The sequence below is a fragment of the Corythoichthys intestinalis genome, chromosome 1, assembly GCF_030265065.1.
Source record: "Corythoichthys intestinalis isolate RoL2023-P3 chromosome 1, ASM3026506v1, whole genome shotgun sequence".
NCBI classification, from domain to species: Eukaryota; Metazoa; Chordata; class Actinopteri; order Syngnathiformes; family Syngnathidae; genus Corythoichthys; species Corythoichthys intestinalis.
In genome coordinates this window covers 4,497,202-4,511,559 of record NC_080395.1, presented here as the reverse complement: position 1 = coordinate 4,511,559, position 14,358 = coordinate 4,497,202, and the positions used below count along the sequence as shown (strand labels likewise).

Below are 14,358 nucleotides of genomic sequence, written 5' to 3'. Positions count from 1 at the left end.
TCAAATCAGACACTGCTGCAACTCGCCAACGATAAGGGCCAAAATATACCGGACGCGTCTTCGGTCCGGATCAGGCAAGATATAGCGCCGGAGCCAATCTGTTTCCATTTTATTCTATTGTTCAAAGTATAGAGGACTCGTCAGTGCTCCGGATGTCTGCGAACCATCTCCGGCGTGCCGAAACCTGCCGGATGGTTTAGGCTATTTTCTGTTTTTGCCGGAGACACATCCGACAAAATGGGCGGAGCAAGGCATGGAATCAACAGCCCAGTTGCTTATACAAGGTCAAAACACCTGAGAACACGGACAAAGAACGCTTCATCATGGAGGTGGAAAGTCACAATGTGATTTATGATGCAGCAGATCATTTTATAAGGACAGCATTCAAAAGGAAGCTGCATAGAGTCTTACTTTGTGTGTTTTTCTGGCAAAGATATCAAAGCCACGACGTGCTGACAACTTTGTTTTTTATTAACACACGGCGATAACAAAAAAAACTTCCACAACCTCTCTCGGAAGGCTGTGTTTCTCTCCCTCACTCCCGCATCACATGACCAAAACAAACAAACATTCCCGTTGCGTGCAATTCAGGGTGCCTGGTGTTGAAATTCGCCCCCCCGGCGGCCCAGACGCATCCGGGGACAGCACCAGCCAAAACAAGTGCCGCTCGGCTGAAGCTGCCCCGTGTGCGCCCGCCGGGAAGGCCGAACCTCGCGCGTCCTCTTATTTTAACCCTTTGTACTGACTCCATGTTTCAAAAGCTTGAAGAACACTCACCGAAAACAGGTTGACAATTTATTCGTCGACAATGTTAAAAACAAGGCAAAAACAAACGACGGAGGGACAATTCTGGATCCAAAACAAGGCTACATGTTTCCGAGCAGAAAAAATCTGTCTTATCTCAGTGTCCAGTCTTTTTAAAGTCTTTGCTGACGCGGGTCATCTCGAAGGCGTGTCCGAAGGTGGGTCAGGGCGTTGCTTTTGGGTCTTCCCCTTGGTGGCCGGTTTTAGGCGGCTTAGGTTCGTGCGCGGATTGGGACGCCCGCTATCAACTTTGCTGTCCGGGCTGGTTGTACTTGTTTTAGGACAAAGCGCTTTGTCCTTGGAGTTTGCTGGGAGAGCTGATTGCAAGAGTTGGTGCGTCAATCTTGTGATAAGACGGCATTGTGTATCTCTTCTATTTCTTCTCATTAAACTATGGTGTGCTATTTATTTTATATTAGTAGTGTAGCCCTACCGTAAATATGAAAATGATACTATTTCCTGATTTATTATATTACGTGTGTTAGACTAATGCAAACAGTTAGACGGTGCCTACGAGAACCTGTACCATATGTATGTGTTAGACTATATATGTGTTAGACTAATGCAAACAATTATATGGTGTGTGCGAAGACGATATCTTTTCCCCTTCACTGGGAAAACATTCAATCATAATATTACACATGGAACACCACAGCAGATGCTATGAGGATGGACGGTGAGTTATTATGCAAATTATGAAATTTATAACAGAAATAGTGTCACAAACTCAAAAAAAAATTGGGAACAAATTGTTCAGTCAAATCAAGTCCACTTCTCTCTCTGCCTCTCTGATGACTACAGACTCCGTGTGTTTGTCGTTGTTTTTAATGCCATATTTTCGTGCGCGATTACCCGAGAGCTCACGATGGGACAGGGTTGCCGGACCGCAGCTGTGTGCAGCCGGTATATTTTGCCCATTTTTGACATACTGCGTCGTGCGCAGTCAACGCGGCCGGTATATTTTGGCCCGACGACAGACACAATTTTACCTTGAGTAGAACCTTCATCAATTTAACCAGGTTCCTTTTCCGACTTCAGGCAATTATCTCATTTTCATAAAAAAAAAAAAAAAACATTTCCATCAAGTTTACATAATTTTTCATTCCTCGAAAATTTAGTTGAATGCTTTTGAAGCCCTGAATTTTCACAAAATCCATTTCATGACTTTTAGTGCTTTTAAATCACCCGAATAAACCCTGTATTAGTCAAGGAAAAGGCAGACACGATTGTCATGCCTTTGTGTTAAAATGATAAAGAATTAATTAGTTAAAATTGTAAAAGTTAGTTAAAATATGAATATTGCTGTCCAAAGGTTTCATCTGAAAAGCGTTGGGAGTGCGGCCTCTCCTTTACCAGCGAACGTGCATTTATGCCGAGGGGCAGAGCTTCTGTCGCAAGGAGCGATCTTTGACGCCAACCTATTTTCCTCTTTTCAAGCACGTTTGTCAGCGCCTGTGAGGCTTAAAAGTAACTTCGAAGAACTTGCTCTGCCAGCTAAGCCTGGGCTAATCTTAGTCTTTGTAAGTTTTTAGTTAGTTTGTATATTAAGTTTGAAAGAAAAATGTATTTTTTGTTTTAGGCGAACTTTCTCACAATCCATTGATTTCACTGAGACATTCTGTTGTGTTTGTGCTAAGCTACTCACCCGCAGGAAGATATTAATGTATTACATTTTGAATGTATTCATTTGTATTTTAGTTACCAACAAACAATTTGAGACCTCCATAAACCCAAGAAAAGTACGCCTTGTCTCTGAAGAGTTTCATTTTTTGGTTCGCTGGCTGTCGAGCAACACATGTCACGTGTTATGAGGACAGCACAATGATGTTACTTCCAGCAGAACCGTCATCATTTTAAGCAGGTTCCCTTCTCGACTTCAGGCAATTATCTCATTTGTTGCAGTCTTTCCAAGTGCGGGATCACCAGTGAAGGATGTGTTTCATTGGCTGAGGCACTGAAGGTAACCCCCTCCCATCTTCAAGAGCTTGACCTGAGCTGGAACACTCTGTCGGATGAAGGGGTTGAGATCCTCTCGAAAGGACTGGCATCTCCAAACTGCATCTTAAAAGTCCTCAAGTAAGGAGGTCCTTCAGTTCGTAATCTTCCATGAATCCGGTCAACTAATCAAAAGAATCACGGCTGCTGTTAGCAGCAACTCTAATAAATTATGTAATTAAAAAAAAAAATCTCATCAAGTTTACATAATTTTAAATCCCTCAAACATGTAGTTTAATGCTTTTTAAGGTCTGGATTTTCACAAAGAAACAGTTAATGAGTTTAGATCCTTTTTAATGACCTGCATCAACCCTGTATTAGTCAAGGAAAAGGCAGACACAATGTTACTTTCAGCAGAACCTTCATCACTTTAAGCAGGTTCCCTTCTTGACTTCAGGCAATTATCTCATTTGTTGTAGCCTGACAAAGTGCAGCATCACTCAGCGAGGTTGCATTTCGTTGGCTGAGGCACTGAAGGTAACCTCCTCCCATCTTCAAGAGCTGGACCTGAGCTGGAACAATCCGTCAGACGAGGGGATTGAGATCCTCTCGAAAGGACTGGCCAGCCCACACTGCATCTTAAAAATCCTTAAGTAAGGAGCTCCTTCAGTTCGTCATCTTTCGTGGATCTGGTCGAGTAATCGAAAGAATCACTGCTGCGATATGCATAACTATAATCAATTATGTTAAAAAAAATCCTGTCAAGTTTACATAATTTGAAAGGCTTTGAAACATTTCGTTTAATCCTTTTTAAAGCCCCAATTTTCACATAATCCATTTAATGACTTCATGCTTTTTAATGACCCGCATCAACCCTGTATCAGTCAAGGAAAAGGCAGACACAATGTTACTTTCAGCTAGAGGCGCACGATACTTATCGGTCCGATAATAGGAATTATGACATCATCCCAATAAATCCGATAATAATATATGTTATCGGATGCTATTAATAATATTTTTGGCACAGTGTCGAATTGGGATCTGTGCGTTTCCAGTCCTGTTTTGCCAGTAAGCAAAGTTTTATTACTGTTCTAGAGGCAGTGTTTTTCCTTTACTGAGTTATAAACCTTACTATGGCAATTAGCAAATGTTTGCAACTTACAGTGTTATTTCTACACGTTCTCGAGAAGTCTTTTGGTTATTGATATGTAATTGCCAGATTAATTAAGTTGTTCCATGGACCAAGATGACAGAAGTCTCCTCTCCTGTTGCACCAAATGTTTTATCTGCTGACAAAGCACAATACCTGTTGGGTTTATGTTTGTTTAGCATCGGTGTTCATTGTTCAGGGGAACACATCGTCAATGATATTGACTGATTGTGAATGACTCAAATAATATTTATAATTATATATTTATTATAATTTTACATAATATATAATATATATAATTTTTTGAAAAATTAATATGGACAGTTTATTTGGAGTCAAAACTGTTCTTGTTTTGTTCATTATGATAATGTTCATGTCATCATGAAAATTCTGGTTCAGTAAAGGCAAATCTATATTGAATCAATCATTAGTATTTTTTACCTACATTTGTTCAAAAACTCAGGTGAATATACATTGAAAAAATGTACATATATTATCGGTATCGGCCTTGAGGAGCAGGAAGTTATCGGTTTCAAAAAATGGATATTGTGCACCCCTACTTTCAGCAGAACCTTCATCACTTTAAGCAGGTTCCCTTCTTGACTAAAGGGAATCATCTCATTTGTTGCAGCCTGTCACTGTGCGAGATCGCAGATAAAGGAGGCATTTCATTGGCCAAGGCTCTCAAGTTAAACCCCTCCCATCTTCAAGAGTTGAATCTCGGGGCAAATCGAATGGAGAAAGAAGGAAAGAGGGTCTTATTGGAGATCAAGGAGGATCCCAGCTATAGCCTGAAGACTGTCTGGTAAGATCTAAACAATGTTGCTTATCAGAGTGTAAATTCATGTTCAATACCTATTGTTTGTGTCTTTCTTCAGGTTTAAATGAGATTAAGAACGTTTGGTCCTTGGCGTCAAGAAGGGCGAGTCATTCCAAATGTTCATTTTTAGAAGACGTCGAGTCCATTAGGTCTCCTTCAGATTTAGTTCGGTCTCATGTACTCTCCGACGATCGCAAGAGGACCGGGTGTCGGCGCTACGGGCAAAGCGGCCTCGCTCACAGAATTCGGGGAGGTCGTCGTCGGGTTCTTTGCAGCCACATGGAGGTGGAGTTCAAGGGGAAGGTCTACGACGTTCCCACCAAACTGCTGGCAGTTGTATTCATCCATTTATTTGTACTGGAAGAAATGATAAGCAGTATATGAGTTCTTTTAACCAAATATGTTTTACTTGAGTGCATTTAATGGATGACCCCTTTTTCTTTAACTTGAGTCATATTATTTGGAAGTAATGCTCATTCTTGGGTACAATTTTCGGCTTCCCTACCCAACTTTGGAAAAGTAACAAACGACTGGTGTATGCCAAAGTAGCAAGAGTAGCATATTTTCTTCACACATCTATTCAAGTGAAATGTTTGGTGTGGTGAAACTACTGTTAAAAGTACTTTTTTTTCCTCTCCAAATTTCAATGTCCCGGAAAAAAAAAATATGCATCACTACCCGCCTCATTGACGTCGCCAGATGAGCCCTTTCAGTGCAAAGGGTTGGGTCTCCTCTAATGTCCCAACAGGATGGATAGGAAAAGAAAACATAATTTTTCAAAATATTTGTTCGTCAATGGCAGCAAATGCGATCACAGAGACATTATTGGAGTGGAAAAAATTGGTAGCAACCTGTTGGTTTCTTTTTTATTGTTATTAATTAATTAAAACATATATGCAAATAACAAAAAAAAAAACGAGAAAAAAAAAGAAGAAAATGCAACAACAGATCTCAAAAATAATAAATTCATTCACTCCCAAAGATGTTTTATAGAACACTTAGGTTCGCGTTCAAAAGTGTATCAAAAAAATACTTGCTGTTTTTCAACTGCTCATAACTAAAGAATGGTAAAGAGTAGGAAAAATGATTTTCATGATTCAAGATTGCAATCCAATTGTTCTTTTTTGGGGTTTGTGTAGCCATCAAACACAATATTCTGTGGTGCTTGACAGATCAGTTAAAATCAATGTAAACTAGAAACTGCAATTTCGGGAGAAATTACACCTGGGTCTTTCCTCAGTGGAGATACAGATCTTCGCCCCACTCAGGTGTAGCAATAGAATGGACAATAAAGCCAGTCATTGGCATTAAACAAAGTAAACGCCATTAGAGATGATTGGGAGAATTGGACGTCCATGGCCGTCAATGGCGGCACCCTTCATAAGCGTCAATGGAATTGGGGAAGTTTGGGGGACACCTCCTATTGATATCTGGTCATTTTTTGTTGATTTGGGAAAAAAAAAAAATTCCCATTGAAAATGAATGGGAAAAATTTTGGACGTCCATGGAAGTCAATGGTATCAACTTACATAGGCGTCAAGGGAATCCAAGTAAATTGGCATCAATAGAATGAAAAAACATAATTAAATGCCATTAGAAATGAATGGGAAATTTGGACGTCCATGGCCGTCAATGGCGGCGCCCTTAATAAGCGTCAATGGAATTGGGGAAGTTTGGGGGACACGTCCTATTGAGATGTGGTCGTTTTTTGTTGATTTGGGGAAAAAAAAAAAAATTCCCATTGAAAATGAATGGGAAAAAATCTGGACGTCCATTGACGTCAATGGTATCAACTTACATAGGCGTCAATGGAATTCAAGTACATTGGCATCAATAGAATGAAAAAACATGATAAAATGCCATTAGAAATGAATGGGAAATTTGGACGTCCATGGCCGTCAATGGCGGCGCCCTTCATAAGCGTCAATGGAATTGGGGATGTTTGGGGGACACGTCCTATTGATATCTGGTCATATTTTGTTGATTTGAAAATTTAAAAAAAATTCCCTTTGAAAATGAATGGGAAAAATTTTGGACGTCCATGGACGTCAATGGTATCAACTTACATAGGCGTCAATGGAATCCAAGTACATTGGCATCAATAGAATTAAAAAACATGGTTAAATGCCATTAGAAATGAATGGGAAATTTGGACGTCCATGGCCGTCAATGGCGGCGCCCTCCATAAGCTTCAATGGAATTGGGGAAGTTTGGGGGACACGTCCTATTGATATCTGGTCACATTTTGTTGATTTGGGGAAGAAAAAAAAAATTCCCATTGAAAATGAATGGGAAAAATTTTGGACGTCCATGGACGTCAATGGCATCACCCTCCATAAGCGTCAATGCTATCGGCGACGTTTGGGGTATAGGTCCTATTGATATCTGGTGATTTCCTACTGATTTGGGGACATTTTTTGTTTTGCCATTGAAAATGAATGGGAAAAAAGTTGGACGTCCATGGACGTCAATGGAAGCACCCCCTATAAGCGTCAATGGAGTTGCGGACGTTTGGGAGACATGTCCTATTGATATGTGGTCATTTTCTGGTCATTTTCTGTTGATTTGGGGAAATTTTGTTTTTTCCCCATTGAAAATGAATGGGAATCATTTTGGACGTCCATGGCCGTCAATGGCATCGACATCCATATAGTCATTTGAATCCAAGTACATTGGCATCAATAGATTCGACATGCGTGTCCGTCAATGGCATCAATGATGTAAATTCCAATGGAAATCCCATTGAAAGTGAATGGGAAATTTTCCCATTAGAAATGAATGGGATAGTTTTTAGCAAATTTCCGGGCAACCGTAAATGTTTGCCAAATTCTGTATACAACTTTTATGCCCCTCACCGTCCCGGAATTTTTGATACCCAAATTATGTGATTTGGTCAAAAATTGTAACACTAGATACATTTTGAAACTTTTTTTTTTCTCCGGAAAATTGCCGTTTACGGGCAAATGGAAAATTTTTCGGGACTGTTTGAAAAACTTCCCTGCGTCCCGCGAAAATTCCGGTCCTGCCGATACTTGAATGGTGCCGATCGGTCAAACGGTTCGGGCTGTGCAGCGCGCCGTATTTTTCATTAACAATGAATAGGAATATTTTTTGCAAATTTCCAGGGAACCGTAAATTTTTTCCAAATTCTGTATACAACTTTTATGCCCCTCAACGTCCCGGAATTTTTGATGCCCAAATTTTGTGATTTGGTCAAAAATTGTCGGACTAGATACATTTTGAAACTTTTTTTTTTTCCGGAAAATTGCCATTTACGGGCGAACGGAAAATTTTTCGGGGCCGTTTGAAAAATTCCCATCGTCGCGCCAAAATTCCGGTCGTGCCGATACTTGAACGGTGCTGATCGGTGGTATGGTTCGGGCTGCGCGGCGCGCCGAAAAAAACGTCAACAATTATTGAATAATAATAAAGAAAGAAACAAGGCTATCACTAGAATGGACAAACATGCCAATCAATGGCATTAAACAAATTAAATGCCATTAGAAATGAATGGGAAATTTGGACGTCCATGGCCGTCAATGGCAGCACCCTTCATAGGCGTCAATGCAATCGGGGACATTTGGGGTACACGTCCTATTGATATCTGGTCATTTCCTGTTGATTTAGGGAAAAAAAAAATTTCCCATTGAAAATGAATTGGAAAAATTTTGGACGTCCATGGACGTCAATTGTATCAACTTACTTAAGCGTCAATGGAATACAAGTACATTGGCATCAATAGAATGAACAATCATGAAGAAATGCCATTGGAAATGAATGGGAAGTTTGGACGTCCATGGACGTCAATGGCAGCACCCTTCATAGGCGTCAATGCAATCGGGGACATTTGGGGTACACGTCCTATTGATATCTGGTCATTTCCTGTTGATTTAGGGAAAAAAAAAAATTCCCATTGAAAATGAATGGGAAAAATTTTGGACGTCCATGGACGTCAATTGTATCAACTTACTTAAGCGTCAATGGAATACAAGTACATTGGCATCAATAGAATGAACAATCATGAAGAAATGCCATTGGAAATGAATGGGAAGTTTGGACGTCCATGGACGTCAATCGCATCACCCTCCATAAGCGGCAATGCAATCGGGGACATTTGGGAGACACGTCCTATTGATATTTAGTCATTTTCTGTTGATTTGGGGGGAAAAAAAATTCCCATTGAAAATGAACGGGAAAAATTTTGGACGTCCATGGACGTCAATGGTATCAACTTACATAAGCGTTAATGGAATCCAAGTACATTGACATCAATAGAATGAACAAACATGAAGAAATGCCATTGGAAATGAATGGGAAGTTTGGACGTCCATTGACGTCAATGGCATCACCCTCCATAAGCGGCAATGCAATCGGGAACATTTGGGGTACACGTCCTTTTGATATCTAGTCATTTTCTGTTGATTTTTTTTTTTTGGGGGGGGGGGGGGGGATTCCCATTGAAAATGAACGGGAAAAATTTTGGACGTCCATGGACGTCAATGGTATCAACTTACATAAGCGTTAATGGAATCCAAGTACATTGACATCAATAGAATGAACAAACATGAAGAAATGCCATTGGAAATGAATGGGAAGTTTGGACGTCCATGAACGTCAATGGCATCACCCTCCATAAGTGGCAATGCAATCGGGGACATTTGGGGTACACGTCCTTTTGATATCTAGTCATTTTCTGTTGATTTGGGGGGGGGGGGGGAATTCCCATTGAAAATAAATGGAAAAAATTTTGGACGTCCATGGACGTCAGTGGTATCAACTTACATAAGCGTCAATGGAATCCAAGTACATTAGCATCAATAAAATATAAAACATGCTGAAATGCCATTAGAAAATGAATGGGAAATTTGGACGTCCATGGCCGTCAATGGTGGCACCCTTCATAAGCGTCAATGAAATTGGAGAAGTTTGGGGGACACGTCCTATTGATATCTGGTCATTTTCTGTTGATTGTGGGAAAAAAAACATTTCCCATTGAAAATGAATGGGAAACATTTTGGACGTCCATGGACGTCAATGGCACCGACATCCATAAAGTCAATTGAATCCAAGTACATTGGCATCAATAGATTCGACATGCATGGCCGTCAATGGCATCAATGCAATGTCAAAAATTCAATTGGAAATCCCATTGTAAGTGAAAGGGAAATGTTCTCATTAGAAATGAATGGGAAAGTTTTTGGCAAGTTTCTGGGAAACCGTAAATTTTTTACAAATGCTGTATACAACTTTTATGCCCCTCACCGTCACGGAATTTTTGATGCCCAAATTGTGTGATTTGGTCAAAAATTGAAGGACTAGATACATTTTGAAACTTTTCTTCGTTTCCCATTAAAAATGAATGGGCCAGTTTTTGGCAATTTGCCGGGAAACCGAGGGGCATAAAAATGACCGTAAATTTTTTCCAAATTCTGTATACAACTTTTATGCCCCTCACCGTCCCGGAATTTTTGATACCTAAATTATGTAATTTGGTAAAAAATTGTAGGACTAGATACATTTTGAAAATTGCTTTTTTTTTCGGAAATTTGCCGTTTACGGGCAAAAGGAAAATTTTTCGGGGTCGTTTGAAAAATTCCCATCGTCGCGCAAAAATTCCGGACGTGTCGGTACTTGAATGGTGCCGATCGATCAAGCGGTTCGGGCTGCGCAGCGCGCCGAAGGATTCCCATTCAAAAAAAAAAACACAATAACATATAGGGGGGAGGCCGTACAATCTCACTACCTGATCTTTCCAGAGGAAAGACCAGGTAATGAACAAAAGGAAATGGCTTCTAAAAAATGGATTGGAGTGAATTTTTGTCCACAAACTGAGTAGGAGTTTTTCTCCAGTGTCTCCCAGTCAATATACATTGGACTTCTAGCGCCATCACTGGCAGCCAATGAGTTCAATTTAGGGAGGGAATCACAATTCATGCATTAAAGGTTAAATTTTTTTTTTTTTTTTTTTTTTTACAAGAAAACTCATTTATTTGAAATATCAGCTAAATGGGCCACTTTAATATACAGGCATGAAATTGGGAAGGGGGTAAAAAAGGTGGGAAGGGTGTGGAGGAAATATGTTCCGGTACACCGTCCATCCCAAACGACTAATTTTCTCCCGATTAGTCAGCCAACAATTTTTACGATTAGTCGACCAATCTAATAATCCCCCCCCCCCCCCCCTTTTTTTTTTTTTTCTAATTTGCCAATGAAATTGTTGATGGCACTTATTCATTAAAAAAAAACATTTTGGAACACTTAAAGTCTTGATTAAAGTACAAATAAACACAAATATATAATAAGGTCAAATGCTCATATAATTAATTAGTGAAAAAGAAAGGAATGTAAATAGATTCAGAACACTGACTTTGCCTTTCCAACATGATTCAAAACAATCTTTAAAAAAAGATCTAGCATTAATTTTTCTACTACAATATATAATAGTAGCACAATAATTATTCATTGCCAATCAGATTTTTTATAAAGGGTGTCATTTTAAAGCTACTCTTAGTGTAGAATCTGAATTCTGAAGTATGTGGGAATAACTCCAGAAATCGTTATTTATCCGTATCGGATTTGTGCGTGTGTATGTGCGTGTGTATGTGCTGGGTTGTGAAACTTCCAACACGTCACACGCATTGACACGACGCCAAGTCAGAAAATTGTGAAGGAACTAGAGAGGATACGGCAGAGGGTCGTAAATCGGGTCTTCCTTGACATCGCACGTCTGCCGCGGAAGCATACCTCAGCCTTTATGATGAATCTGCCTCCGGTTAGAACCCGATTGGTCAAATCTCCTCAGAATAATGTTCTTCGGGACTTACTTCCTCCTCTGACCCACTTTCAATTAGGAATTCCGACTCGTGGCACGAGCAAGTAGACGAGTCTCAACTGCCGTTTTCCCGCAAGTCAAATGCCCTCTGCCGGAATCCTTACCTTTGATGACGTCATCGGTTTGAACCATGCAGAGGCAAAAAATTGATTTATTACACAATTTTAATAGTTACGGATCCGTGCAAGTCTTGATCATTGATTTTTGAATACTCTTTGACAAGATCCAAACATTTAATTCATGTGGGGGGGGGGAACGGGATCACTCTGTTGCATTTCTCATCATTTAACACTAGCTGAAGTGAGTCACTGAATTGGTGCTTCTCCATGTGCTCAAGAGTTAAACCATTACAACATGTTGAAATCAATGTGGGAATCTTCAGTATGTTGTTTTACATAAATGAAGATGAAAAAATAACCAATGTGATGAATTGAGCTTCAGTAGCGTAAACTACATTTATATATTAAGGTAATGACAATACAGTGCCTTGCAAAAGTATTCGGCACCCTTGAATCTTGACACCTTTCGCCACATTTCAGGCTTCAAACATAAAGATATGAAATTTAATTTTTTTGTCAAGAATCCACAACAAGTGGGACACAATCGTGAAGTGGAACAACATTTATTGGATAATTTAATTTTTTTAACAAATAAAAACTGAAAAGTGGGGCGTGCAATATTATTCGGCCACTTTACTTTCAGTGCAGCAAACTCACTCCAGAGGTTCAGTGAGGATCTCTGAATGATCCAATGTTGTCCTAAATGACCGATGATGATAAATAGAATCCAACTGTGTGTAATCAAGTCTCTGTATAAATGCACCTGCTCTGTGATAGTCTCAGGGTTCTGTTTAAAGTGCAGAGAGCATTATGAAAACCAAGGAACACACCAGGCAGGTCCGAGATACTGTTGTGGAGAAGTTTAAAGCCGGATTTGGATACAAAAAGATTTCCCAAGCTTTAAACATCTTAAGGAGCACTGTGCAAGCCATCATATTGAAATGGAAGGAGCATCAGACCACTGCAAATCTACCAAGACCCGGCCGTCCTTCCAAACTTTCTTCTCAAACAAGGAGAAAACTCATCAGAGATGCAGCCAAGAGGCCCATGATCACTCTGGATGAACTGCAGAGATCTACAGCTGAGGTGGGAGAGTCTGTCCATAGGACAACAATCAGTCATACACTGCACAAATCTGGCCTTTATGGAAGAGTGGCAAGAAGAAAGCCATTCCTCAAAGATATCCATAAAAAGTCTCGTTTAAAGTTTGCCATAAGCCACCTGGGGGACACACCAAACGTGTGGAAGAAGGTGCTCTGTCAGATGAAACCAAAATTGAACTTTTTGGCCACAATGCAAAACGATATGTTTGGCGTAAAAGCAACACAGCTCATCACCCTGAACACACCATCCCTACTGTCAAACATGGTGATGGCAGCATCATGGTTTGGGCCTGCTTTTCTTCAGCAGGAACAGGGAAGATGGTTAAAATTGACGGGAAGATGGATGCAGCCAAATACAGGAACATTCTGGAAGAAAACCTGTTGGTATCTGCACAAGACCTGAGATTGGGACGGAGATTTATCTTCAATGATCCAAAACATAAAGCCAAATCTACAATGGAATGGTTCAAAAATAAACGTATCCAGGTGTTAGAATGGCCAAGTCAAAGTCTAGACCTGAATCCAATCGAGAATCTGTGGAAAGAGCTGAAGACTGCTGTTCACAAACACTCTCCATCCAATCTCACTGAGCTCGAGCTGTTTTGCAAGGAAGAATGGGCAAGAATGTTAGTCTCTCGATGTGCAAAACTGATAGAAACATACCCCAAGCGACTTGCAGCTGTAATTGGAGCAAAAGGTGGCGCTACAAAGTATTAACGCAAGGGGGCCGAATAATATTGCACGCCCCACTTTTCAGTTTTTTATTTGTTGAAAAAGTTTAAATTATCCAATAAATTTTGTTCCACTTCACAATTGTGTCCCACTTGTTGTTGATTCTTGACAAAAAATTCAAATTTTATATCTTTATGTTTGAAGCCTGAAATGTGGCGAAAGGTTGCAAGGTTCAAGGGGGCCGAATACTTTTGCAAGGCACTGTATGTCGGATGGTGATATATCACCTTATGGTCTCCCCAAAGGAAGCAGTAGGTTGCTAGCCACAATAATGTCTATTACGTCATAGGTTGCCATTGATGTCTAAGTGATTGAAACTTTTGAATTGGTGTCCACAAGTTTTCTTTTCCCCTTCATCCTGTCAGAACGCTAGAGGCTGGTTCGGCAACATCAAAGAGTTCTCTTTCTTCTCAGGGCCAGAGGTGGGTTGGGATGCGTCAAATTCATTCCGTTACATTTACTTTTCGACTAACTTTTGAAGGAAAATGTACTTGTAGGATGAAGCGGTCTGCAATGTTTTTAGAGTCTTTAGCTCAATTGCTGTATCCAGCTCTGTAACTCTCGTGCACTCTCTCTCTTTCTCTTATGAGCCGGAACGCGCGCGGCTCTTTATAGTGTCTGTCACATGACTGTGACGCAGCCGGTAACGCGCACGGCCAAATGGACACTCAAGTACGGTGGGTGAATTGTGCCAAACAAAGGGTCACCACAAGTAGTAGTTTCACCACGCCATCCATTTGACTTTTTCTTGAGTCGAAGAAAAAAATGCTACTCTTACTCTGCTAATATGGCCTAAGTTAGTTGTTTGTTACTTTACCAAAAGTAGGTGGCCAAAATTGTACTCAAGTCAGAGTAGCATTACTTCCAAATAATATTGCTTCAGTAAAAGTAGTCCTCTAAAATTATTCACTCAAGTAAAAAAG

The 14,358-nt window shown here is 40.2% G+C and overlaps 1 protein-coding gene across 2 annotated transcripts in view; it reads left to right on the top strand.

Annotated features, from left to right (window-relative positions):
• The window catches only part of LOC130920779 (NACHT, LRR and PYD domains-containing protein 12-like), a 35,096-nt gene extending 26,010 nt beyond the window's left edge, over positions 1–9,086 (top strand). Inside the window, exons 5-8 of one of the 2 annotated variants that reach the window (XM_057844238.1) lie at positions 2,707–2,880; positions 3,219–3,392; positions 4,521–4,694; positions 4,768–9,086. In XM_057844238.1, coding sequence (XP_057700221.1) covers positions 2,707–2,880; positions 3,219–3,392; positions 4,521–4,694; positions 4,768–4,777 — 532 coding nt within the window. In that variant the 3' untranslated portion in view covers positions 4,778–9,086. Of the gene's footprint in view, positions 1–9; positions 2,881–3,218; positions 3,393–4,520; positions 4,695–4,767 lie in introns of those variants that run through there. The other variant, XM_057844246.1, reaches the window with a different exon arrangement.
• The last annotated feature ends 5,272 nt before the right edge of the window (positions 9,087–14,358 follow it).